Consider the following 27,446-nt stretch of genomic DNA (forward strand, 5'->3'; position numbering starts at 1 on the left):
CCAGTTGACTATAACAGAGGAAAATATCTTGCTTTGATCTTAATCATAATTAAAGGAAATAATTATTTTAATGATAATGTTAATACTTGATAATTATGATAATATTAATAATAATTATTACAATATCGATAACAATGATAACAGTAATAAGAATTATGACAACAATGATCATAATAATAATCATTATGATAATTATAAGAAGAATGATGATAAAAATGATAACGATAATAACTTTCTCTGAATTGCAAGATTCATTTTCCATAATTCGTCAAATGATCTGACTTGAAATAAAGTAATTATTTATTGGACCAGTAATACCAGTTTGATGAAAAACAATTTAACTGGTATTACTACTTTGCTTCAACTGGAATGCAATTGTTTGAACTGGTCTCCAGTTGATTTTTACTGGTCCAGTTAAAAATCAACTGGCCCAGTAAAAATATACTGGAAACCAGTAAAATTCTACTGGAAACCAGTAAAAATTCTTAATGGTCTTACTGGTTTTTCCTTCTGGGAATCAATGCGTCAACTCTTGATGTTTTGTGTGTCGTCCTCTCCGATCGTGACCGGTATAGTCTCAAAATTCTGTCGTAAATTCACCGAATCAAAATCCCGGACGTCGACCCTCGGAGTCTTGCTCCCAATTTATGATACAAACCAGGCCTTAGGCTTAGAACATGTGAGTCTCATGTTCTTATAATATTGTTTTCTGTCATTAAGAACACTCACGGAGGTAATTTCATGCACCCAATTTTGAAAGTTGTTTGGTTCTGTTGTCTTCGGCCCCATGCATCCAATTTTGCGTGGGTAAAATCACTAAAAACCAAAGTGGGCGTTGTGAATTGTTTTGTCTGCGGGCTCGACTACTAACTCAGTACGGTAAGTTACTCTGTCTCTGGACTGAAGTCTCTGTATCCATATTTACACACAGGGTGAAATCGGTTTATAGGTGTGAATTTTTTTGATATTTGAACCTTCAAATGCGTATGAACTTAAGTTAAGGGATAAAATTATTAAATATTGGCCAAATCGTGGTTTCGGGAACCACTCGTACTTGTCGATTTGTATACGCGCACTTGTGTGCAAAGACAAAGTGAATGGAGGTGGAAATAGGGAACCGTGCATGTGACTGAATAAAGCACTGCTGTATGAAGTGAACGGTGGTTCCCAATATCACGATAATGCCAAATTATTTCACTTAATGGCAAAAATGAGAGGTTTTTTACGTACCAGACTGATCTCGTGTAGATCCTTCAATCCGTTTGTCAACAAAGACAAAAAAAAAAAGGGTCAAAGTACGGTATGTTGCAAAAAAAATAAATCTCAGAAATAAGGTGTTTTCTTCATGGCATTATTTAGAGCTCATCAACTTCAACTTCAATTAAAACATCCTTCCCAAGACCTTTAGTTTAAATAATCTAACACCTCATTTATCTCAATAGCCCCAGAAATAAGAAAGTTATTGTAGTTTTAAGGTCGTATAAATCGCCTATTCAATTCTTATGTATTCCTTTGTTTTTTAAGCCAAAAGTTGTGATCTTAATTGGGACCAAGGTACACTAAGTAATAGAAAACACCAATGGCAATGCGCATACATTGGCATATGGAAATGCCCAACAACACTCTCAAAAATTACAGAAGCCGCCGAAACAGGGACTTAAAAAACACACTTAGCGTCAGTTGATTTCATTCAAATTTCACCACAATATAGTTAAAATGTTGCTCTATCGGAATGAATGTACCTTTTAAATTGGGATGATACCTGTAAATATGAATAGCAAGACTCAGAGGTTGAAAGCAAGGCCAAAGTTCCAGTAGCACACAGAGTCGCAAGATCACCGAGTGAGAGTTTTTTTCAAGTCTAGACAGCTGCCATAAACATTCAACTACGTAAAAACAATGATGTCATGGGGAATAACCTTTCCATGCACATGCAAACACAATACAAAGCAATGCCCCCACAGTCACCCTGAGATTATAGGCAGCACACTCAATGCTTCATTCAGAATGCACCTAGAGGGCGCTTTTGCAACACACCTACACAAAGTACGGTGACAAAGCAAATACAATAGGTCTGACCTGTGAACCGCTTCGTTATGACGTACATCCGATTAGCGATGCCGTTTTGAAGAACAATTGATGGATAAAAATTATTATTTCATAAATTGTGAAATAATCAAGTTTCAAATTTTATTATAAAACCGATCTGCCCAGATTTGACAGTTGCCTTGAGGGTAATGCGGGTGCGAATGAATGGCTACTGCAACTTGCACATGTAGGTTTTTTTATGTAACTTGCTATGGTGGGTCTCTAGATATGTTTATCGTTTTTCTGGACTTGTTTATTATAGAAAAATTACCACGACATCATATCACAAGGCACTTCAAGGATGAGTGTGAAAGCTTTTGAACTGGTTCCAGCCGTAGAGAGGTTGAAGCTACTTGGGGAGAGAACAAGCAAAACTTCAGTAAGTTCAACTTACTTTTACTTTGATGTAGATGTCATGTTTGTATGTTCCTGAAGATAGCAGAGACTTGAAAGAATAGCAAATATTTTTTGTTTTCTTCGATCGATTAAATATCATTTTCATAATGATTTGAGCCTTCTGAAGGAAAAATTTTGCTTTCTCGTACAAAAAGAACTTCTGCTACACAAAGGACTTTTTGTGTAGCAGTCTATAAAGAATTTGGACTAGATTGCAATGTGATAACCAGGAAAATTATATTTCATATCCTTACTTAAATTGAGCCAGCAGTAGGATATATGAGGAGATATTTTTAGAAAAAAAGGGGAAACAAAGAAGGAGGGTAGAATAGTTGAAGAAGTTAGAGGTAGGAACAAGACAAACTGGAGGGAAATGAGAGAACAAATTTTTTTATTTTGTTTTGTCTTGTCCTCCTTTTGTCTCATCTTTCTTTCCTATAGATTGAATGTATAGAATGCTGTGGAAAGAATCTCTACATTGGGACAAGTGACTGGTAAGATTATACAATTATTTGTGGGTGGGTTCAATAATAATAATGATAATAATAATTATAATACACATGTATATGGGATTTGTAATGCGCCAAATCCACTCGGCAGAGTGCCCAAGGCGCAGGGAAAGAAAGAATGAAAGAAAAACTTACAAATATATTATTGATAGATTCAGGAACAATTAAGAATAGGAAGCATTGAATAGACGTGTCTTAAGGTAATGTTTAAATGTGTCAGTGGAAGTGCATTCACGGATAACCAGGGGAAGATCATTCACGAGAACAGGGACAGCGTGAGCAAAAGCCCAAACCCCCCATGTCTTAACGGATTTGGGAATAACTACATGTAGGTAACCAGAGATGGATGAACGTAGGGACCTGACAGTGTATTTGTTAATTAGATTAATATTGTACTGTGGAGCAGAACCGTTAATTGCATGTAATACAAGGAGAAGAATTTTGAAGATGATGCGATCATGATCGCGAATGGATGTGATAAGAACACTTGTGTTACTCCTGACACTTCCTATCATTACCCTGGTGTAGCATACATCGTGGTAGGACATGTGTCGATCTCTCCTTTTACATCATTTTGCCAACTCCAGTTTGTTATGCATACTATGAAAAAAAGGAGTGCAGAATGCTGAATATCAAAAGCACCCAGGTGCATCACAGTTTATTTCAAGTCAATATTAAAAAAGAGATCTTGTCTGTCTAGTGAGGATTAGGATTTATTTTGTTTTTCATTCAGTTTTGGTATATCCAGTTTGCTTTTTGGGAAATCTTACAACAAACACAATGGGCTCATGCATGTATATCATTACTCATGTTTAATTGAATTTATACAAGAGATGGGACTCGGTTTGATCTTGTATTCATATATACAATTGGACAGTGGAAAGGTTATTTGATGTTAAACAAAGAGAAGGAGAGGAAGACAATATGTGAAAGACATCATTTAATTCCATAGGTCCGTATTCTGAAGTCGGGTGTAACTTAAACTCGGGTTTAAAGTTGTGGTTTAAGTATGGATAGCCAATTGTTACATAAATCACTAACAGTAGAGATATAATATTTCACCTCATTTGGCTCTCAAATCATTCATAATTGTGTAGAAAGTATGAATAGATGATTGTCTTCACCATCGATGAATCAGGAAAGAGCACAGTAAACATAAGAAACATACAACTTAAGAAAAATTTTGACACTTTTGGCTTCCCATAATTTTAGCACAGAGTTTAATGGTCTAAGTTAAACCTGACTTCAGAATAAGGGCCATAGTGGCTAGTAATAACAACTACAAACTACAATTTGCCAAAGACAGATGGAGATGGAAATGATTGCCATCATAATGATTATTGTGGTAACAAAGCAACAAATGCAGGGAAAAATATCCTGTCTGACAGTGGCGTACCGTGGGTCACGGCATTGGGGGGGCACCAGAAATTTTTTTAGTCACTTAGTGAGCGCGCGAAGCGCGCTCAGTTGCCAGATAAACTGACCTAATATAGACATTTTAAGGACAGTGCCATTAAACGGATATGTATTTCACTGACCGCATAATGCGAGCGCGAGCTGAATTTGTTTTTATATTCAGACCTAAAAAGGGACATTATAAGCAAATTTTTGTAATCATGATACATATCTATCTCACTAAACAAACAATGCGAGCGCGAAGCGCGAGCTGAAATTTTTGTATACATTGACCCCAAACAGGGACATTTTGAGGACTACATTTCAGGAATCCATTAAGAGCATACATATCTCACCATAGTCATCTAATGCGAGTGCCAAGCGCTTGCTGATTTTGTTACAATTATATACATCTAAACAGATGAAACACTTTTAGTCATTGTAATCATGATTATCACACGCATCACACTAATAAAATATAGGAAATTCAGATCTGAAGTGGACATTTTAAGGCTTGTTTGTAGGAATTCACAAAGACCATGCGTATTTTATTAACCAAATGGTGCGAGCGCTAAGCGCGAGCTGAAATTCTTGTATATATTGACCACAAACAGGAATATTTTAAGGACTCTTTTTAAAGGAATCCATTAAGAGTACACAAATCTCACCATAGTCATCTAATGCGAGTGCCAAGCGCATGCTGATTTTTTTAGAATTACATATAAATGGCACATGAAGCACTTTTTGCAGTCATTGTAATCATAATTATCATACGCATTTTACTAATCAATTAATGCGAGCGCGAGCTGAAAAATATAGGAAATTCAGACCTGAAGAGGACATTTTAAGGCTTGTTTGTAGGAATTAATGAAGACCATGCGTATTTCACTAACCAAATGATGCAAGTGCGAAGCGCAAGCTGAAAATTTTTGATATTCAGATCAGAAAAGGGGACATTTTAAGGACTGATTTTAGGAATTCATGAAGAGCACACATATCTCACCAATCCACTAATGCGAACATAAGCACGGGCAGGAAATGTTTTATATTAAGACCTCAATATGGGGCAATCACTTTAAGTAGTCATGAAAAAGAAGCATAATATGCCATATGACATATTATGTCACTACATAAAACAATAATTCTAAGTGCGAGGAAATCTATTTGGTGTGTATTGACTTGAAAACGGGAGGTTTTAGTACAATAGGATTATATATCTCCTTAAACAGACAATGCGAGCACCAGGAACAATGAAGACATAAGCCCTGAGCAAATTGTGTTTCATAAAGTTATGAAATTTTTGAAATGTAATATAACATAACATAATTATTATATAACATTATAATGAACAATAATTTTTTTCTTTCCTTCTTCGTTTCTTTCCCTTTCTCTCTCCTCTTCTCCTTTTCCCCGGTTTTTTTTTTTTTTTTTTTTTTTTTTTGCCAGCCGATTGGGGGGGCACGTGCCCCCCCATGCCCCCCCGTAGTTACGCCACTGCTGTCTGAAGTAAAATGTCTTTATTTATATACAAACAAAACTAAAAACGTCTATCCATATAAAATGGTCATTCTACAACACCTTCAATAATAAAATTCAAATCAGATTTTTCTTTCATTTCAATAGTTCTGTTCTGGAAGATTAACAAATGTAGGGAAAAATTATGTTGGTTTAAAAAATAAATTTGTCTTTAATTACATACTAATGAAAGAAAAATGTATTTTTTTTTAAATGTGCGCTCGACAAGTACTAGGAATTGAAATGAAACTAAATTTCATATTTTTTCTTCCCTTTTCAAATTTTCTTCAGCTTTGTGATCCATTATTTGATAGAAGAGAAGACACAGCCGAATGGCAAGATCACATTCGTCTCTGAGAAGCAGTCTCACAAATACTTGGCTGTGGTATGTTATGTCTCTTTTTTTTTTCTTACAGTAGAGAGGTACACACTTTTCATATGGTCACAATCAATCATCTTTGCTCATCAAATTGGCAACAATTGTTTTTCTCCTTAAATTGGCAGCATTTGTCATATTTGAAAAATATCTAAATGTAACATGAGTTAAAATGAGTTATAATTCCAAAATAGTAATAAAAGCTGCCAATTTACACGATTAAATACAGATTTTGCACTTTTTATGGCATTCTCATTTGTAATGGTGAACTTTATTTTTATAAAGCACCACATAATGCATAAGAAATTGGGTTAGTTATTTTGTATAGTATATTTTGCTTTTTTAATCATCCCAATGCTTAATTGCTACATGTAGCATTTTAGATAAGGAGATATTGCAAAAGGAGAAGTACCTGTATGGTTTTAATAACTATTTTCTTGAAGATAAACTTAATTAGTAATTGATTCTATGTAACCCCCCTCCAAACAAGAAGAGAATGAGTATAACATACCGTCTATGATTTCCTGTAGATAACAGGTTTTTATGAAAATGGGGCCTCCAAATACTTTCATTCTGTTTAGTATCCACATGTACATGTCAAAAGACACAAAAGTATCTGATAAACAACTTCTTCCTTTGTGTTACATTTCATTACAGAGAAAACCAATTCAGCAACTTCAGGCAGCATCGGCCCTAACTAGGATACTTGTATTGTGCGATAATGTCCTGACGTTGCTTCATATGTTCAATCTAGAGGTATATATGAACCCCCTTCCTCCTTCCCAATCTCCTCTCCTTCTTACCCTACACTTCTAACCCTGCCCCACTTGCCCTGCCTCTCTCCCCTAACCAGGATGTTTGTATTGTGTTTTAATGTCCTGACATTATAATATAATAGTAATAATAATAATAATAGCGGTATATTTACCCAGGGTAGTCACTTCAGTTCCGAAAGCTGTTCTCCCAGCGGGCCCTGCTATTATTATCCTGGATTTAGCTGGGCTGCCTAGGCGCTCAAGCATTCAAGGAATTAATCCTGCCGGGTACCCATTTACCTCACCTGGGTCGAGTGCAGCACAGTGTGGATAGATTTCTTGCTGAAGGAAAACACACCATGGCTAGGATTCGAACCCACGACCCTCTGATTGAAAGGCAAGAGTCAGAACCACTAGACCTTGATGCACCCACAATTGCTTCATATTGCGTCATATGTTTAATCTAGAGGTACCTGCCTACCCCATTCACTCTCTCTGTCTCTCTCTTTAATTCTGCTCTCTCTTCTTTGATAAGTCCGCAGGCTTAAACCCACAGTTTGAAAAAAAAATGGGGGTCTGAAGATCCAGACTACTGGACTTGAATCGGAATAAGCTACTGAAGCTTTTCCAAAATGGAAATCATGCTAAACTACTGACAAGACCCATTTGTTGATGAACTTTAAAATGATGGGGGAAGGGGAGGGGGATGGTTTAATGTACTCGAGAATTCTGCTAGATTTCTCGATCCAACTCTGAAACCCACCTATTTATCTTGAATATTTTTTACATTTAATCTAATCACGATATTTTTTGTCAAGATTTGCACAGACCGACTCATTACAACACGAGGGGAGGGAAAATATTCAAAGATGATTTTTATTAAGTCAACCTTAAATGACTACTAGTATTTGACCCTTTTGTACATTTTTGCAATATTGAAATTGATAATTTTCTCTCTTCTATTTTCTTTTATCTCTGCCTAGCCTATTCTAAGTGGTGCCAAGATCAAAGGAGTGAGTATGAATAGATGTTACATATTTTAATTCCTTACCCCATTTGTAAAGCAATTTTAACTGAAAATTATGAGCTGTAGCGATAACTTTACATTTTCAACGTGCCAATCAAGGTTTCCATGGTACACTGTAGTTACAATAATGGCAAAGTAACCGTAGTTATTACTCTTTATGAAACAGGCTCCAGATATGGGGAGTAAAATAGTACCACTTACTTTTATAAACATTCATTATATGCTCACAAGTTAGACCAATTTACTGAATTCAGTAATAGGCAAAGGGTTCAAAGGGCGTCATTTTTGCTTGGAGGAACTCGTGACATAATGGTTCCATTTTGGTGTCCTGATGCATATCGTGTGATTTTGTAAGGATTTCATTTTGAAGGATGGTGGTAGATTGCTTACTCTGGAGAGATCTCCTGTGTTAGTATATTATCATTATTATTATTATTAGTAGTAGTAGTAGTATTAGTAGTAGTAGTAGTAGTAGAAGAAGTATAAAAAAAGAGAAATAGAAGTTTTAGTAGTAGCAGCAGCAAAAGTAGTACATGTAGTAGTAGTAGTAGTAGTAGTAGTAGTAGTAGTAGTAGTAGTAGTAGTAGTAGTAGTAGTAGTAGGTGTAGTGTAGTGTAGTGTAGTGTAGTGTAGTGTAGTGTAGTGTAGTGTAGTGTAGTGTAGTGCAGTGTAGTAGTAGTAGTAGTAGTAGTAGTAGTAGTAGTAGTAGTCGTAGTAGTAGTAGTAGTAGTATTGGTGGTAGTAGTAGTATTGGTGGTAGTAGTAGTCGTTGTCGTAGTAGTAGTAGTAGTAGTAGTAGTAGTAGTAGAAGTAGTAGTTGTAGTAGTAGTAGTAGTAGTAGTAGTAGTAGTAGTAGTAGTAGTAGTAGTAGTAGAAGTAGAAAAAAAGAGAAATAGAGAAATAGAAGTTTTAGTAGTAGCAGCAGCGAAAGTAGTACATGTAGTAGTAAGAGTAGTAGTAGTAGTAGTAGTAGTAGTACTAGGAGTAGTAGTAGAAGTAGTAGTAGTAAATTAATAGTAATTTCATTTTTGTTATTATATTTATTGTTCTTGCTTCAATTCTCGTTCAAAGGTGACATCATTCTGTGTAAATGAGAATCCAAGAAGCGGTAGTCCTTTCAGCGTTGAGGTATGTAAAATCTTTAAAGGGGAGGTTCATCCTGATGAGGATGTATTGATAAAAGCAGGAAAAAATGAGAAATATATTGGTTAAGGTTTGACACAAATTTATCAGTAAATAATAGAGAAATATGAATTTTTAAAGATGAGTTTGTGATGTCATATCGTCAGTGTTCATCCGAACCGTCGTATCGGTCAATTTTGGTCAAAAACTTGATTTTGAGATTTTTGCAGAAAATGAAAGTACAAGTCCTTTTTTATTAATAACTAGATTTCTCTGCAGCAATTTATTTTAGTGTTTGAGATATAAGGGGATTTTCACGGCGATGCCATACAAATTTTCAATAAAATGCGCAAATCCCATTGGAAACGTGTACTGTAACAGAGCGATACAACATTTTGACTGACCACGATTTCAATGCGCACGGTCAGCCAAACCGTCGTCTCGGCACTGGGCACTGCATTGACTTTGCACGTGAAAAGCGATACAGCATCGCGCATTGAAATCGCAGTCAGTCAAAACGTATCGCCCTTTCCCTATGGCGTTTTTGTACAGGGAAAATCTAAGCTGCTCAAACCGAAATTACAAGCATGTAGCTCTTTTGCGATATTTTCTCTGATCCTGAGTTTTGTGTAAAAGTAAGGATACCAATGTCAAGCAGTTATCTTGGTCTTTCCAACCATGTATTTCTCTAGCAATGAATATGTTGTAAGGTAGGGGAACTAAATGTGAAAACTATTGTAAACTTTGATGTTGATTTTCTCTGAAATGGGTTTGCACCGTCATATGAGTGATACGACGGTTCGGATGACCGCCGACGATATAGGAGCTGCTGCTTCATATGTAATGTAATATTTTTCTCTTTTTCCTCTTCCCTGTTTCTTGTACTTTCCTTTCCTATCTTTCTTTCTCCCTCTCCGCCTCTGTCCGTTACTCCCCTCTCTCTCTCTCTCTTTCCCTCCATATTTTCTCCTTCCCTATCACCAATCAGATCGCTGTGGCTACAAAGAGGCGTTTGGTTCAAGTCTACTCTGTGACGGAAGACAAGATGGTCCTGGTTAAAGATGTATCCATACCAGATATGAGTGTCAATATTGTGAGTATACGATGATGATGATGGTGATGATGATGTCTGTTGATGATGATGATGGTGTTGATGATGGTGTTGATGATGATGATGATGATGGTGGTGATGACAATGATAATGATGATAATGATGGTGTTGATGATGACTATGGTGATGATGATGATAACGATGTAGATGGTGATGATGATGATGTGGATGATGAGGATGACTGATGATGGTGATGATGATGATGTATTCATACCAGATATTTCTGTCAATATCGTCTGCATAGTAATAGTAGTAATAACAATAGTAGGTTTTACAATGCTGTCTCTATAGAAATATTCTGTTTTGAGGTGCACAAGCTAAATGGTATACATTCTGCATTTGCAACTTCATCTCCCTTTTGAAATTAAAAAGTACTTGATTGTATCTTCCGTAGGGCATCGATTCATTTTGCGTCTGTGTTGCCCTTAGCAACCAGTACATCCTGGTGAACTATGACACAGGTCAAATCACGGACCTCTTTCCCATCGAGACGGAGCACACCACGCCGGTCATCAAGCGTGTTGGAAGGGTAGGTTTTTATCAGGGCCCCGTTATATAAAGCTTAGCAATTTGATTATTAGGCTGGTTTCTATGATTGATTGCATTGATTATTGTGTATGATCAATCATAGATATCAGCCTTATGATCAATTATAATCTTTATGTTACGGGTCCAGGGTTGAAGATACATGACCCTGTCTTAATGGAGAAACTTACACCAGGGGCACGTAACATAAAGCTTAGTGATCGATTGTTGGGCTGATTGCATTGGTTATTGTGCATGATCAGTCATAAAAATCAGCCTCACCATAATTACATGTACCAGTTTATTCTCCAGGGCCCTTGTATTCCCTCTCAAAATCCGGGCAGTGTTTCGTGAAACAAATATTCAGTGATATGCACTCATTGACCCGTTGCAAACTCGAACCGGGTTATACCTGTACAAATCCGTATCTATGCATGTAAATGACAAACCATGGATGAACTGCAATATTAAGTCATTAATTTTGCAAAGGCAAAAATCTTGGCATGCTCGTAACCAAGTCCTTTGGCGGTATTTAAGAAATAAAGTAATAAAATCGATTAGGGTTGCTAAGAAAGAGTTATACAATAAAAGAGTACGCAACCTTAAAACTCAGAATCCTGCTAACTGGTATCGACAAATTAAGTATCTGACAAATGGTCCTCAAAATCTAGCACCAATTAGCATTCCGGGTCTGTTAACGGATGTTCCAAATAATTATAAAGAAACTGCCAATCGTATAAATGACCATTTTCTACAAATTGCTTCAAACTTACCTAGGTTGAATAAACAACTATTACCGTGTTTCTTACCGGCGCCCTCTATGTGCCCTATTGTTCAGCCGTATGAAATATATAAACTACTGTGTAAACTAAAATTACAAATATCAAGTATCTCCAATAATTTACCAGTCCGCATTATTCAAGAGTTTGCAGTTGAATTGAGTACTCCGTTGGCTGATATCTTAAACTCATCTTTCCATCTAGGTGTTTTTCCTCAAATGTAGAAGTATGCTGAGATCATTCCTGTTCCTAAGTCTTCCCCACCAACAATCAACGAGTTAAGACCAATTGCATTAACATCATTCTTTGCAAAGATTGCGGAAACCTTTATTGCAAAATGGCTTTGGGAAGATATTTCGAACAAAATTGATCAAAATCAGTACGAAAACAGAAAAGGAATTTCTACATGTCACTATTTGATTGGGTTGTTACATGAATTATTTAGGAATGCTGATAAACCTAAGTCAATATCAACAGTCATACTGACGGATTTTTTCGAAAGCTTTCGATCGGATAAATCACAATATTCTTATTACTAAATTATGTGAAATGCATGTTCGACCTTGTGTTATACATGTATCTTTGGTAGTAGATTTCTTAAATAATCGTCAAAAAACTGTGAAGAATAGGGGCCAGTTATCGAAATCAAAATGCAGTGTCATGGGTGTACCTCAGGGTACCAAGCTTGGTCCCATTTTATTTTTGATAATGATAAATGATGCTTCTAGTGATAGCATTTTGTCATATTTTAAATATGTAGATGACTTAACCATGGTAGAGTGTAGAATGAATAATCAAACTTCACAAATATAAACTGAAATTGAATTACTTGAATCATGGACTTCTCGAAATGGTATGGAACTCAATGCATCAAAATGCTCTACAATGTCAATTTCATTTTCAGAACAACCTCTTCAACCGCAAGTGATCTATATAAATAACACCCAATTGCAATGTGTAACCACGGTGAAAATCGTAGGAATTACAATTCAGAATGATTTAAAGTGGAATGCTCATGTAACCGAAATAATGAAAAAGAGCAATAAAAAGTTATACATGCTAAGAAGATTGAAAGCTTACAATCTACCTGAATGTGATTTGTTAACAGTGTATATAGGGTATGTAAGACCAGTCCTAGAGTATTGTGTACCTCTATTCGCCGCTTCTCTTACTTTGAAACAGATAAAAGTTATTGAAACTGTCCAGAAAAGAGAATGCAAGATAATATTGGGAACCAAGTATCTATCTTATGACATGGCTCTAAATACCTTAAATTTGACATCACTTGAAAGTCGAAGAGTAAAACTTACCACAGATTTCGCTTTAAAATCAAGGAAAGTTGTCAGATCAGGGCCCCGTCTTACAAAGAGTTACAATTGATCCAATCAATCGTAATCTATGGAAATCCATCAGAGTCATAATTTTTTTCTACAGGAAATGTGCACAATGTCCTTTGTAAACAAGGAGAAGCACAGTGAATTTTCAAGACAACGATGAATGCATGAATATACACCATAGCTAGAAAATATTTTGATCAAACATGCATTATAGATGTTGACATTGCTGGCCGTCCATAGTTGCGATCGATTGGATCAATCGCAACTCTTTGTAAGACGGGGCCCTGACATCTCGTCAGATAACAAATGTTGATGAAATGCAGCTTCCCAGGATTGATCGCTGTTTTCATCTACATGTGAACTGCAATCACCAGTACAGTGGATTTTATGTTTCTTTCCTCTGGGTAGGAGGAGTTTTTACTCGCCGGTCCCGGTGCCCTTGGAATGTTCGTCACCTCCGGGGGCATGTCTCAGAGGCCGCCACTGAAGTGGGCGGAGTCTGTTTCAGCGGTCAGTTACACCTTTCCTTACGTGGTGGCGCTGGATGATGAATTCCTAACAGTCCACAGGTAAAAAAAACGATATGTTTGATCTCAGATAATGATATCGTGGTTTCTTCTCAAATGTTGATAATGTGGTGCGTTGTGTCCCATTGGATTAGTCTCTGGACTTTGTAACAGTGTGTTTGAATCCCAGCCATGGCTTAATTTTTTTATAGCAAGAAATTGATCCAAAATGTGCTGCACTCAACCCAGGTGAAGCAAATGGATGCTTGCTGGAAGTAACTCTTCAATTGGTGACTTTCTGACAGGTGTGACAATACTCTTTGTTAGGCAAAAATTATTATATATATTTATTATTATTTATTTTATTTATTTTTTTTTTTGGGGGGGGGCTACTTTTAATAATAATAATACATGAGATTTGTATAGCGCACTTTCCATCTTGATTAGATGCTCAAGGAGCTTCAGAGCAGAACAACAAAAACTATTTAAATGTAATACATGTCTGAACAATAAGTCAATGTCTATCAAAAAACACTCTTATACAGGTATATCTTCAGGTTGCCCTTGAAGGTGGTCACTGAAGTCTGAAGTCACAACTTACCGCCTAAATTTGCAACATTTGATAAGCTTTGACATTACAATAAATGGGGTTTTTCCAGGGTTCGTTTAATGAGTTTGTAGGGCTCTTTTGGGTATTTTGTGGGTGAAATCGCCCCAAGCCCCCCTGTCCCCATATATAGTTGTTTTCAGTGCATAATGAATTGCAATTGTAAAAGTTCCTCCATGTGCTTTTCAAGGACAATGACTAGTATTATTTTTCAACAAAGCAATCGATCCATATACAAACATTTGTTTATTTATAGGACACGACCACTTCTCAGAAGGGCATATATTATAGGACAAATTATTGGAGAATCCAGCCTTGGTCATAAAATGTTGTGTTGGAAAGGAGAAAAATAAATAAATCAGAATGGTGAAAGTTTGAAAGTAATCGGACAAGCAATCAGAAAGTTCTGGCTGCTTTAAATTTTGAGATCACTAAGAGTAATTATGTACCGGTAGATTTTAAATTGGCAACTGGGGAAGTAAATGATGACAAATATTTGGGTTGGATTCCCCATTAAAGGGAAGAGCAAAAATTTGAGGCCAGTTAATAGGCATTAAAGACAATCAGTATAGTATCCGAGGCAATGGTCTTGTGAGCCAATTTACCTGAAATTAATGTATTTCAACAAAATATCATGTAAACAACCTCATTGTCAGTATCCTAGCTCTTCATCTTAAAAAAATAGACATCTATTCCATATACACACCCCTCATTTCAAATGGAATCACCTTGTTTACTTGGTGCTCTCTCATTCAACAGTGTATTGGACCAACAGCAGAAGCAGACCATTCCATTCCAAGGAGGGAAGTTATTGGGTGACTTTGAAGGAAAGATGTTTGTCGCTTCCAATAAAGAGGTTTATGCATTGGTTCCGCTTCCAGTTGAGAAACAGGTAAGTGTAGGGTTTCACAAAACAAATAGTTGGTGATTTTTGAAGGTCCCACATATGTGACTCGTCATACCGAAATGAGAGACAACTCGGAATTTTTCAAATCCAAGTTTTGTAGTGATTATTGTTCTCCGTTTCTTTACCATTAATTTGATATATCACTCGACCCTTAAGAGTAAATAATAGTGGAGATATTAGCCTTAGAATGCAAGAAGAATTGGGCTTTTGAAAATAAAAATCAAGAGAAAAACGCCTTCGAAGTTTGACTTCCGTTTTGAATCCGCTCCATGAAAAAATCTATTTTGCCACCGCCGAGCTAACCGAAATGTCCTAGCAACCGCTTGCCAAAGAAGGCGAAACGATTGACCAATGAGGAGGCTGCATTTGGAACAATAGCGAACTTGCAGGTCACGCGCGACTGCAAGACGAAACAAAGTTAATGTTCTGGTTCGATATGTCAATCCACTGATCTTCTATACAGATCAGTGTAATAGCTCCATAGTTATACTGGGATTTTATAATTATATTCGTGAAAGAAATAATTGTCATGATCTCCCTTTTTAATGAAATAAAAGGCAGGGAGAAAAGGTCGGACCTAACACCAGTGAGGAGGGAGTATACCAATGATTTTCATTGTATCATCGTCTTGTTTATTAAATAATAATAACAATTTCATATACCGCAAATTGCCTCTATGCGGTTGTTTGAATGTCGATCGCGTTTACTCTCACATGTAATCTATCAAGCGAGTCATTATGACCTAAACTTTAACCGCATGTTCTAATAAAAAGAACTATCCGTTGTAAAATGGTAAGATAAGCCTAAAAAATAGTTCAATTTGAACCTTAACTTTATACGAAAGGCTTGTGTGATCATGTTTTATGAATGCTTATGTTAGATTGAGGCAGTGAGAACAAAAAACGTGAATAATTTGCTCAATATCGTCTATTATCGATCTTTTTTTTTTTTGGGGGGGGGGGTATAATTATTTACAGCATTGGAATGATTTAAAATTAGTATGAAAAAAAACAAAGATATATTAATGAAAAAAAAGTTATAGTGATTCTAAAACTGATTCCGGAAAAAAAACCTGGCATAAACGTCTTAACTTTACAACAAAAAGAGCGAGGAGGTACCCTGAGTAAAATCCCGCCACAATTATTTCCAACAAAGGATAGATTAGGGGAGTTAAGATTTTTTTTAAACTAACAAGTGCACACCTAGTTACCAAGAATGCATACAACATTCCACTTATTTGAATGCAGGATAAACCCCGGGCTTCCTATGTATAGTCAGGCACCTTGGATTACTCGGCCACGACACCTCCACGAATGCTGATTTTCGGATCGATATCAAGCACAAAAAATATTTTGGTTGTGCCGTGGCCGAGTGGTCTAAGGCGCCTGGCTATACATAAAAAGTCCGGGGTTCGATCCCCGGCCGCGGCACCTATGCCTGTGAGCAAGGCATTTAATGTGCAATGCTATTTTATCCTGCTTTCAAATAAATGGAAGTTCTATAGGCATTATTGGTAGCTTGGTGTGCACTTGTTTAAAAAAAATATATATATTCTAACGCAGTAATACAGATAAAGAATCAGAAGATTGTTGCAAATGCCTTGTGCAACAATGATGTCTTTGTAAGATTGAATGATTAAAGCAAGAACAATAAAAGCTGTTCGATATTCTTTCGCATGTGTTCACTCTCAAACATAAAAAAAAAAAATAAGACGAAGAATGGAGGAAAAATACGGTGGGCGTGGGCAGGAAAGAGGAAGAAGAAAGAACGGCTGTGAAAAAAAAATAGAAGATCGAATGGGGAGAAGAACGAATAATACAGAACAACAAAAGAAATAAGAGGAAAAAGGATGAGGAATAAGACGGTGGGGTGAGCAAGAGAGAGGAATAAGAAGGAAAAAAGGGGGAAGAAATGAGGTTAAAAAATATTGAGAGCAGATCGACGGGGGAGAAGAAAAAGAAATGGAGGGGGAGAGGAATAAGATGGTGGGAATGGGCAGGGGAGAGGAAGAAGGAAAACATAATTATATAAAGAGGAACGAAAGAAAAAAAGAGGAATAAGGCGGTGGGTGAGGGAGGGAGAAAACAAAGAAGGAAAAAAGAAAGAAAACCGGCAAAAAGAGAGAAGATCGAAGGGTGAGAAGAACGAAAAACAGAATTATGTAAATAGAAACGAAAACAAGAAGAAAAGGGGAAAAATTGAAAAAAAAGTGGAGGGTGAAAAAAAGGCAAGAGAGAAGAAGGAAAGGAGGGGGAAAAATCGGCAGAGAAAAAAAGAAGATCGAAAGGGAAGAAAGAAAAACAGATTAAGCGGGACGAAAGAATTAAAGAAGAGAAAGGGGATGAGATAGAATAGGGGAGGGGGTTAGAGAGAGGAGACCGAATGACCTGAATAAGAAGAGCGAACGAAAAGGGGGAGAGAGGAAGAAAGGAAGAAATAAAACACAAGAAAGACGAAGAAGTAGGTAAGAGAATAAGAGAGAGGGAAAGAGAGAATAGATCTGGACACAGTCGAATGGAACAACATGACAATGACTTTTATGAAATGTTTATAACAATATGTGTATTTTAAATGACTGATATTTTCAATCAATGTCTTTATCCAAAAAAATGCACTAAACCTTTTGCATGTTCGTTTCGGCCATTTTTCATTGGTCGACGTTAGCTGTCTCAGACTTCCTGTTTGTACAGTTATTTCTTTCGCTTTCTCTATCGTTCATTCAAACATGATAAAAATTGAGGGCAACAATGTCTTGATTATAAATAATTGGAAATAATGAAGCCCACCAAGCTTTCTACATAAATTTTGTTTCGTTTGTTAAAGATACTGCAGATCAATTAACTCACATTCACGAACAAACAATACTTTTAAGGATTGTAAACCCTTTCTTTTGAAAATGTTCTATCTTGAAAACATCCCGATCACTTGCAAATGATGGAGAGAATCTTCAACATGTCCATGTTATGTTTAATGAAATTAATCCTCGCAAACAAACCGTGTTCTGAATACTTTGCGTCTCTGCATGACTTTTATTTCGCGATTATAGCCAGGCTAATACTCTAAATCCGGTATCAATATATCGCTAATACCCCCGCCTGGTACTATTATCACCAAAAAATAACCCTTTAGAAGTTGTATCCCGTTTGTTAACTATTGTCAAGAAGCCCCCCTTTTGAATTTCAGAATACGTATTGAAATCGATGCTTTTGATCTTTCTTTTGAAGCTGAATCATTGAACCGATCGATCGATCGAGCGAGCGGCCGCCGCCAGCTGTACACGAGTTTAAATGAATAGCCAATCAACAATGGCATACGTTGCTAGGGGCGGAGCTTAGTATGAAGCGAAATTCGATCAAGTCGAACGTGCCAAGTATCAGAAATTTTCGAATTGACCGAAAAAAACACTCGCAGAAAAACCGATTTTTTATCATATTCCTATCATCATTTTCACTCATCTTTTTCACAGAGTAATTATGAAACATGGAAGAATCAGAAAATGAAAAAAAAAAAATCTTCACAATTTTGACTTTTTTATTTGTGTGTCGAATTCCAAGGAATTTTGATTTGCGACTTGTCTCTCATTTCGGTATGATCGATCACATATATTGGGTCGGACGTGCATATCTGATGGAATTACCCAAATGTTTATGAGTGTAATGGACAGAATACTTCAGGAGGTGAAAGATGAAATGATCCATTTCATCTTTCACTGAATTAACAATTCTGTCCATTACACGAATAAACAGAACATGCATTATTTGTTTTATACAACACCTAAAAATAGATTCTTGTCATTTGACATTAATGAATATGGATGCACAATTACATACCGTGCCTGCAGCAGCTGAGAGAGTGTGGGATTGTTGCATACATATGTGTAACTGTAATACTGCAAACACAAGTGTTTTTATGTGTAGTGCTGGTGGTTTTGGCAAGCGTTTAATGGAGAAAATCATAATGATAAAAAATTGCACAATTTTTAGTGGAATTTATCTTAAACTGTTGGCTACTGAATTCTGTAATTCACTTCCAGTAGCCAACAGGTTAAAAGGGGAAGTTCACCCTGAAGAAAAACTTAAAAAAGAAGAAAAAAAATACTGGTGAAGGTTTTAGGAAAATTCATCAAAGATTTCGAAAGTTATCTAAAAAATTTAAAGTTTTTGATTTGTGACGTCATATGCGAGCAGCTGCCCAATATGTTGCATAATATAAAATGCATGTATTTCAATTTTTGAGTGGTTCATGATGACTAACAAAAATTATTTCAGGAACGGGTGTGAAATAATATGTCTGTTGATATACTGAAGGCTCAATCAAATCCATTTTCAGTTTCTTGAGAAAATAACATTTCATTGATTTTTTTAATTACACGATATATGGGGAAGCTGCTCGCATATGACACCATGAATAAAAAAAACAATAGAATTCTGATAGCTTTTTAATCTTTGATGGGTTTTCATCAAACCTTCAGCATTTTTACTCTTATTGTCAGAGTGAACTTCCCCTTTAACTTTTTTACCCTCTTATCTTTCATTATAGGTACAAGCATTGCTAGCTGACAAACGAGTAGAAGAAGCTCTTAACCTTGCCAAGAATTACAGGAAAGCTGGACTGGGGAAGGATAAGTTCATGCAGGTAATGATAACTTCCAAACCCATTCACTAAAAATTAATCAAAATTGAAAGAACTAAAACCCAAGAAGAGGACCTTTGATTGGGAAGTGTAACGTGAAAGGAGCAATTTAAAACAAGTTACATCAAATTGGTCAGAAAATCAGATAGTTATGGAAGATTGAAAAGTCTTTCAAGATATTCTATGGGGATCCTCAAATTGGCAAACATGCTTTAAAATTGCTGATTTTGTTGATTCGTGATTTATCTTTTTTCAGATGTACAATCGCATACAGCAACAGGCAGGCTTTATTCAGTTTGCACAGCTCAATTTTGCTGACTCCATGGAATTGTTCAAAGAAGCGAAGCTGGATGTGAGAGAGGTAAGCACTCGGGGAGCAGCTAAAAAAAAATTGTATTACCAAAAACTTTTGTGTCACCAGTTTTCATTTTTCTCTACGTGAAATAATGTGCCTAGTAAAATTCAACCACTGTACATCTCTATCCAAGGTCCAAGCTCACCCCCAAAAGATGTCTCAATTTGGATCATAGAAAATGTGAATAAGCAATAAAATAAAACATTTTTAGTTGTACTTTCTTTCTTATATACATGTAAAGAATCCCAGTGATATGCTTACCTCTGTTCTGTATGTAAAAAAGTAATAAGTAAGTAAATGAATAAGTAAGCTGGTGTTGTACAAAATTTCAGAGCTGCCAATTAGTACTGATTTCCGTATTTAGTACTGAGAAATGAGAATAATACTGATGGTTTCATGCAAAATACTGATTTCTAAAGTTTCAGTTTTGCAGGGTTCCCAGCCCATTAGGGAAATCAGGGAAAAATATTTTTCTTTTTTCCAGTCAGGAAAAAATCATGGAATTTTGATCAGCCCAAAAGTCGAAACCACGGAAGTCAGTCAGACTCTGTTATGTTTTGTTGCATATCAAAACGACATCCATTGAATGACTGGTTATGGTGGTACTAATTAGGTTTACCTTATTGTTTAATACTGAAAATACATGTAATTCCCTGCAACTTACTGCATCTTAGAAAATGTGCAAAACTGGGAATGGGTGTAAATAATTATTAGGGAATTTTTAAACTTCATGAGGGAAAAATCAGGGAATTTGGTTTTCTTAAAGGGGAATCCAACCCAAATAAAAACTTGTTTTTATAAGGGAAAGAAAAATCAGACAAGTTGATAGGTGAAAGTTTGAACAATATTGGACAAACAACAAGAAATATATGAATTTTTTAAAGTTGTAAATATTGGTAATCACTATACCCATGGAGACTTCAAATTGGCCGCATATGGGAAGTCATAGTGATGTAAGGCAAGGACTACTCTTCCATGTACTCCAATACATATTATGGCTAAAATGTAATTTTCCCCAAAAGTTTTATTTCAAATTATATTTTTCTTTCACGAGGACCTAAAAAAATATACTACCTGGGTTATATTTAGATTACTGCCCCAGGGGAATTGGTACTTAGGAGAAAACCACAAATCCCTGATAATAAAGTACATGGCCTATGGGAAAGTTGTCCTTGCCCCTTGTCATAATTTACTTATCCAGTTGCCAATTTGAAATCTACATAGTATTAGTGATCTCAATTTTAAAGCAGCTATAACTTTCTTATCGCTTGTCCGATTTCTTTCAAACTTTCACCATTCTGTTAAATTTATTTTTCTCCTTCCAAACACAACATTTTATGACCAAGGTTGGATTCCCCTTTAAAAAGCTGGGAACCCTGTTTTGTGTGTTGTCTTATGGCATTTCTTTGAAAATACTTATTTCCTAACTAAAATACTGAAATGTTTTTGATCAGGATGGCAGCTCTGATTTTTTTTTACCTGGAATCTGGAAAAAGCAGTTAGAAGGTAGAAAAATATTATTAATTCATTTTTTTTTCAATGGAATAGTTGATCTGTCTCTACCCAAACCTGCTGCCTTCCAACTCCAACTTCCACCGAGCGATTCCTCCGCTTCACGACTTTGCCGATATTAGCCAGGTTGTGAGAGGAAAGCCTGACAAGGCGGCAGAGTGTAAGCAGTTTCTCATGGACTTTCTTGAGGACGTGAGGGAGACTGACCTAGCAGTGGGAATGAAACTGGTAAGGTGGTGTAGAAAGTAAGCGCATTGTTATCATCGGGTTTGTAATGGAATGGAGTCTAATTTTTATGCCCCCGCAGACGAAGTCCGGAGGGGGCATTAAGCATTGCTCCTGTCCGTCCGTCCCCCCACTTGGTTTCCGCGCAATAACTCAAAAAATATTGAACGGATTTTTAAAAATGTTGGTGTGTAGGTAGATGAAACCAAAATACAGGCTAAATTTGAATTCGGAGTCCGTAGGTCAAAGGTCACAGCTCATTAAATATGCGAGTTGGTTTTTGCGCAATAACTTGAGAAATATTTTGGGCCTTAGAATTAGTTTTGTTTAATAAAAAAAATGATATCCTCTCCATTGTTTATTTCTCTTTTCATCCCTCCTGCTTTCCTTTGTTTGACACTTTCTTAATCTCTTCCTCTCTCTTTTACTCTCTTTTTCTCCATCTGTTTCTCATATAATGAAGCTCTATGCTGAATCTAACCCAATCAAATAAAAATACTTTCATTTGTTTCCTCTCTCCTTTTCTCTCTCTCTCCATTTGTTTCTCATATTAGGAGGTTGATACTGCCCTAATAAAGCTTTACACCAAATCAAACCCATCCATATTAATTACTTATGTTTCTCTCATTCTATCTCCTTTCCTCTCTTTCTCTCTCCATTCTTTTCCTTTACATTAGGAGGTAGATACAGCTCTAATGAAGCTCTACGCCGAGTCCAACCCACCCAAGTTAATTACCCTCATCTCAAGTGAGAACTCGGTCGATCCTGAAGACAGTCGGGACTACCTTCATCGATTCGGTCGCCATCATGCTCTGGCGCTTCTCCACAAGTACCAAGGGGACAGTGAACAGGCTATGGTAATATGGTCAAGGTACAGTGTAATGTCTTTCACTGTAGTTAAAGGTACATGTTAATGAATGAAGTTGTTGCACACACTGACTTCATGGGAAAGTCTATAATATCAAGGTCAAATTGGCTTCACATGATCTTAGATCTGGGTCCCTTCTTACAAAGAGTTAAGATTTATCCAATCAATCGCAATTCTATGGAAGTCCATCAGTATCATAATATTTTCTACAAGAAGAGATGCACCTTGAATTTTCCAAAAAACAATGAATGTATGAATATACATCATAGTTAGAAATTATTTTGAACAAACATGCATATTACATGTTGACATTGCTGGCCGTCCATAGTCGTGATTGATCGAATCAATCGCAACTCTTCGTAAGACGGGGCCCTGATCTAGATTTGGTTTAGTTACATAAACCTAACTTTTTGAAATCCTGAAATCTAAGCTGAAAAACAATCACCCTGAAGATCACCAACACAGATAAGCACATGCGGGGTAATGTATAATTATTGCTCGGAAAAAGACCCAACATTTGGCTCGAATGACATGCTTGTTTAGTAAATTTCTATTAAAGCAATTACACATTTTCTACCCCAAAATCAATTGGTACATAATTTTTCATTTATAATTATAAACACTTTGGTGTTCAGTCTTTTCGTGTGCACCTTGGAATATGATATTTCTAGATAGAGAGAGCTTTATTTATATGCCTATTAATATTATTAATATTATCATTAATGAATGTAACAGGAATTAATTCTTGTAACAAAAATATGTACTTGTCACATTTCATTATCACCATTACTAAACGATGTTTCATGTATTGGTTTGTTGGCTCAGTTGGTAGAACGTCCGTCTCACAAGCGGGAGGTCATGGGTTCAAACCCCAGGTGCGTCAGACCAAAAGACATAAAAAGATGGAAGTTGCTGCTACCCTGTTTGGCATTCAACAATCAAAGGGATAGAGCCTCGTCGATCTGGCGCTGCACAGTGGCTGCCGGGCCCACAATCAATTGGGCAAAACAAATTTTCAGAGTATTTCATTTCTGGTGTCTATTTCGAGCAATAAAATATGGATTTTTTAAATTATGTTTTTATCTTCATAAACTATTTTAGGTTAGTAGATGGTGACATTGCTGATGAGACCTTCCCTGGACTAGGATATGTGATTGATTTCTTATCGAGGTAAATAAATTCAATTTCAACACCTTTCTTCTTGTATTAATGTACATTGTGTACCAGAATAAACAAAACTGAGAATCAATGATTTATGATCAGGGTACTAATGATAATTACAATGTTAAGCACTTAGAAACACAACGTATCAATCGCTATATAAATGTAACAATTATTATAACTTAATTATAACTAATAATAGATGATTTATGACTGTAAAGCTTAGAGTCTTGTCTTTCATCTGGTATATCTAAATACATGGTTGTTCATCAGGCATTTTTTTATTTGGTGGGGGGGGGGCTACTTTTCACAGCCTACTGCCTAAATCTGATGCATTGGATAAGCTTAAACATTGCAGTAAACAGGGATGTTCAAGGGCTCTTTTCAGCCTTTGCCTCAAGCCCCCATGTAGTTGTTTCCTTGTTATTTGTCCAGGCATTAGTGAGTGAGAAAAAAATTATCTGGAGAAGGGATACTGAAAAGTCATTTGGCAGACTGCATCCGAAAGAAGAAAAAAAATGTTAAGAAAATTATATATCTACTCTTTGATACGATACCCCAAAGATAATAACCAAGGATTAAAGGGGAGCATTTCATGAAAGGACTTGTCAGACGTTTTATCCGACAAGTACTGCTTTATCCGACAGTTACAGTGGTAACAGTGCCTCTCAGCCAATCATAATCAAGGAAATGCGTCAGAGCTGACAACTTGTTATATGCAAAATGTTGATGAAACGCTCCCGTTTCTGTAAAAATAATGCTCAGAATTTTTATTATTTCATTGAACATATGCATTTTTTCATTGTTTGCCTACCATAGCTATCACATCATTTACAAAAGACTTATGTCTGACTGATCATTATTAAACAAACAAAAAAAATGTTGAGTAAATCTGACAAGTAGCAAATGTCTTCATTTGAAATTCAAGCATTATTTGAAAAAAATAGAACTTTGTCATTCATTGATAATTCTAAAGTATGTATTACTAATCATTGTAAAACATTGATGAATTTGTACATATTTATACAATTGGGCAGTGTCATAAACTAAAGCAACCAGTTGGTTCATTTTTATTTCACTCCACAATTACCCAAGATATGATAATTTCTGTCAGAGCATTTCAACTTATTAAATGAATTAGAAAACAAAGAAGAATCATTTCAGGAAAACCCAACGCATACAGAGGTCAGACTTACATCCACGTGGAGTGTCTTGGCCCAGTGGATTAGTCTTCTGACTTTGAAACAGAGGGTCGTGGGTTCAAATCCCAGCCATGGCGTGATTTCCTTTGGCAAGAAATCATTCCACATTGTGCTGCACTCAACCCAGGTGAGGTTAATCAGTACCTGGTAGGAATTTATTCCTTGAAATGCTACCGCGCTGTAAAAGGCTGCAGGGCTAAAGCCAGGGTAATATCCAATTTAGCGCATAGGGACACTTTTGGCAGTGATATGTGCTATGTAAGCATGTTGATATTATTATTTTTATGCATGTCATGGAATTTGTGAATTACTATCTCTTTTACAGTTTATCAGATCATGAATTAGTATGGAGGTATGTGGACTGGGTCATGAGAAAGGAACCGGAGAATGCAACCAAGGTATAAAACAATTGTTTTAAATCACTCCTGGTGGTTTGGTGTTGGTGGCGGTTGTAAGAGTGATGGTGATGATGAAGGTGATAATTAACTCTTTGTGCGCTGGGCCGTGAACCCCTCTGTGCTGAATTATTTTTAGAGAGGGATCAGGAACGGTAAATGAACTGGACTTGCTCAATTCCACTCGCTATAAATTTTCACTGCAACATTTTGAGGGGAAATGATTCACAGCAAAGTTGTAGAGAATTCACAAGCTTTCTGGCTATGAAATATTTTTTTGGAAAATAGTGATTAGAAATTTCGTAAATGAAGCCTACATGTAATTTCACACATTATGGTATAAAAGGATAAATACAATGGATTGTTTCTTTGAGTGTGCATTCCGAAGTTCGTGCGGCACAGATTGTGCATTGGTGCGAAGTACACGTGGAAGGGGTTAAACTCACATTCAAGGCAATGAATAACGATTTTCGCTCCCACGGTGCACAACAAATTCGCGAACATAGAGAACGTATTGTCAAATACCCTTCATGACAAAGAGCAACCAAGAAGTCTTTGTAAAAAATGGGTGAATCAAAACAGCAGTTTCATCCTCGACAGACGACATAATTGCAATTTTTTGTCTACTGGGAAACAAAGGACGGAACTGCTGTTCCTTTTCACCAAATTTCAGCAAAGACCTCCCAGCTGTGTTTTGTCAATCGACAGGCATTTTCAGTACATTTGCTGTGTTCTTAGATTCATCCTGCGTATTGGTAGTGAAAACTCCCTATTCTCATACAGAACAGTAATAAGTATAAAATAACAGAAGCAAAAGATGATATAATCCTACATACATATTTTTTATGAATTAAGTTGACATTTCATTGATAATTTCAGATATTCACTGATAGACCAGAGAATGAACCTGTCAGTGAGAGAATGAGACCAGATGTTATTATTGACTATCTTCATGCCTATCCCACCGCTGTCATCAGATATCTTGAGCACCTAGTCTTCGTCAAGAAAATGGAGGTAAGTCGTGAAATGAAATATATTTAGTGATGATAATTTTTGGGGTAAAGGGCAATAATCTCTTTATTCTTCTCTCCCCCATTTTTGTTAATCCTACTTTTCTTTGTCTTAATCTCTCAAAATGTGATTCTTATTTCCTTCAATTTCCCATATTCCTTTAATTCCTTTCATCCTCCTTTTTTCCTCCCCTTGTTTACTTCACTTTCCTTCTGCAATTTTCCTTTCGTTGACTCTCCATATTTATATATTTTCTTTTGATTGCTTAATGTTTCCTTTATCTCTTCATCTCTCTCATTTCCCTTTATCCTTCTGTCCTCTGTCTCTCTCTGCCAGAATATGTCTTGTTCCTTCTTCTATTTCCTTTCCCCCTTCTATTTTCCCATGTCTCATTCTCTCTTCATTTTCCTTTATCCCTCTTTATTTTATTTTCTCTCCTTGCCTTTCCGAGTTGTTGAAACGGTCCCTTATCTCTCCATCTGTCTTTAATTTCTCCCTCTCATTTCTCTTTGTCTTTCTTTTATTTTCTGCATCATCGCCTCTCAGAATTTGTATCCATTTTACCTTCAATTTCGTATCTCCCTTCTATTTCTTTCATGTCTCCCTTCTATATTCCATAAATGAAGAGTTTGGTTGCAAAAGGGGTTAGGTCCACTTTGGACCATTTCGAGAAAAATCATGTTTTTTATTCTCACTTGTTGCAATATTCTTATGCAAAACTAAATTTTCGTGATACCCTACCATGTGAACATAAAATTGGGTATAAAAGAAATTTACCTGTCTTCATATTTTTTTGTAGAATTCTTTGTGGACCTAACCCCGGGGGGGCCACTTACATTGACGAGTGGATACATGTAAAAAGGATGTCTTTTTCAAGATAGGGCACGTTACGTACGTAACGTAATAAGGATGTCAAAAACACTAAAATAATTTTTAAAAGGGTATCTATTTCGCTAGGAAAACTACATGTTTAGGGTCAAATATGCGAGGGTATAAAAAAGACTAAAATGTTTTATTAAGGATGAAAAAAGTGATTTTTCTTTGCCATTTTTATTCACTTTTTAATGGGTATTTCAACTTTTCTTTGGTATCATCTAAAAGAGCTAGTAAAAATCTATACATTGAGACAC

At 36.2% G+C, this 27,446-nt stretch overlaps 1 protein-coding gene across 2 annotated transcripts; it reads left to right on the forward strand.

Moving 5' to 3' along the window:
- Window positions 1-521: 521 nt before the first annotated feature.
- On the forward strand, window positions 522-27,446 carry LOC129263714 (transforming growth factor-beta receptor-associated protein 1-like). Of its 2 annotated transcripts, none has more exons than XM_064100572.1 (18): window positions 522-679; window positions 2,351-2,467; window positions 2,926-2,978; window positions 6,195-6,288; window positions 6,937-7,035; window positions 8,018-8,047; window positions 9,133-9,189; window positions 10,172-10,276; window positions 10,689-10,823; window positions 13,344-13,504; window positions 14,808-14,940; window positions 19,495-19,590; window positions 19,844-19,948; window positions 21,491-21,682; window positions 22,357-22,550; window positions 23,649-23,717; window positions 25,236-25,308; window positions 26,185-27,446. In XM_064100572.1, exons 1-18 carry the CDS (start codon window positions 536-538, stop codon window positions 26,344-26,346), a joined length of 2,019 nt encoding a protein of 672 aa, XP_063956642.1. In that variant the 5' UTR covers window positions 522-535; the 3' UTR covers window positions 26,347-27,446. The 2 variants fall into 2 exon arrangements, with proteins under 2 accessions (XP_063956642.1, XP_063956643.1); XM_064100573.1 differs by having other exon boundaries at window positions 543-879.

This window comes from Lytechinus pictus, chromosome 6 (assembly GCF_037042905.1).
Source record: "Lytechinus pictus isolate F3 Inbred chromosome 6, Lp3.0, whole genome shotgun sequence".
NCBI classification, from domain to species: domain Eukaryota; kingdom Metazoa; phylum Echinodermata; class Echinoidea; order Temnopleuroida; family Toxopneustidae; genus Lytechinus; species Lytechinus pictus.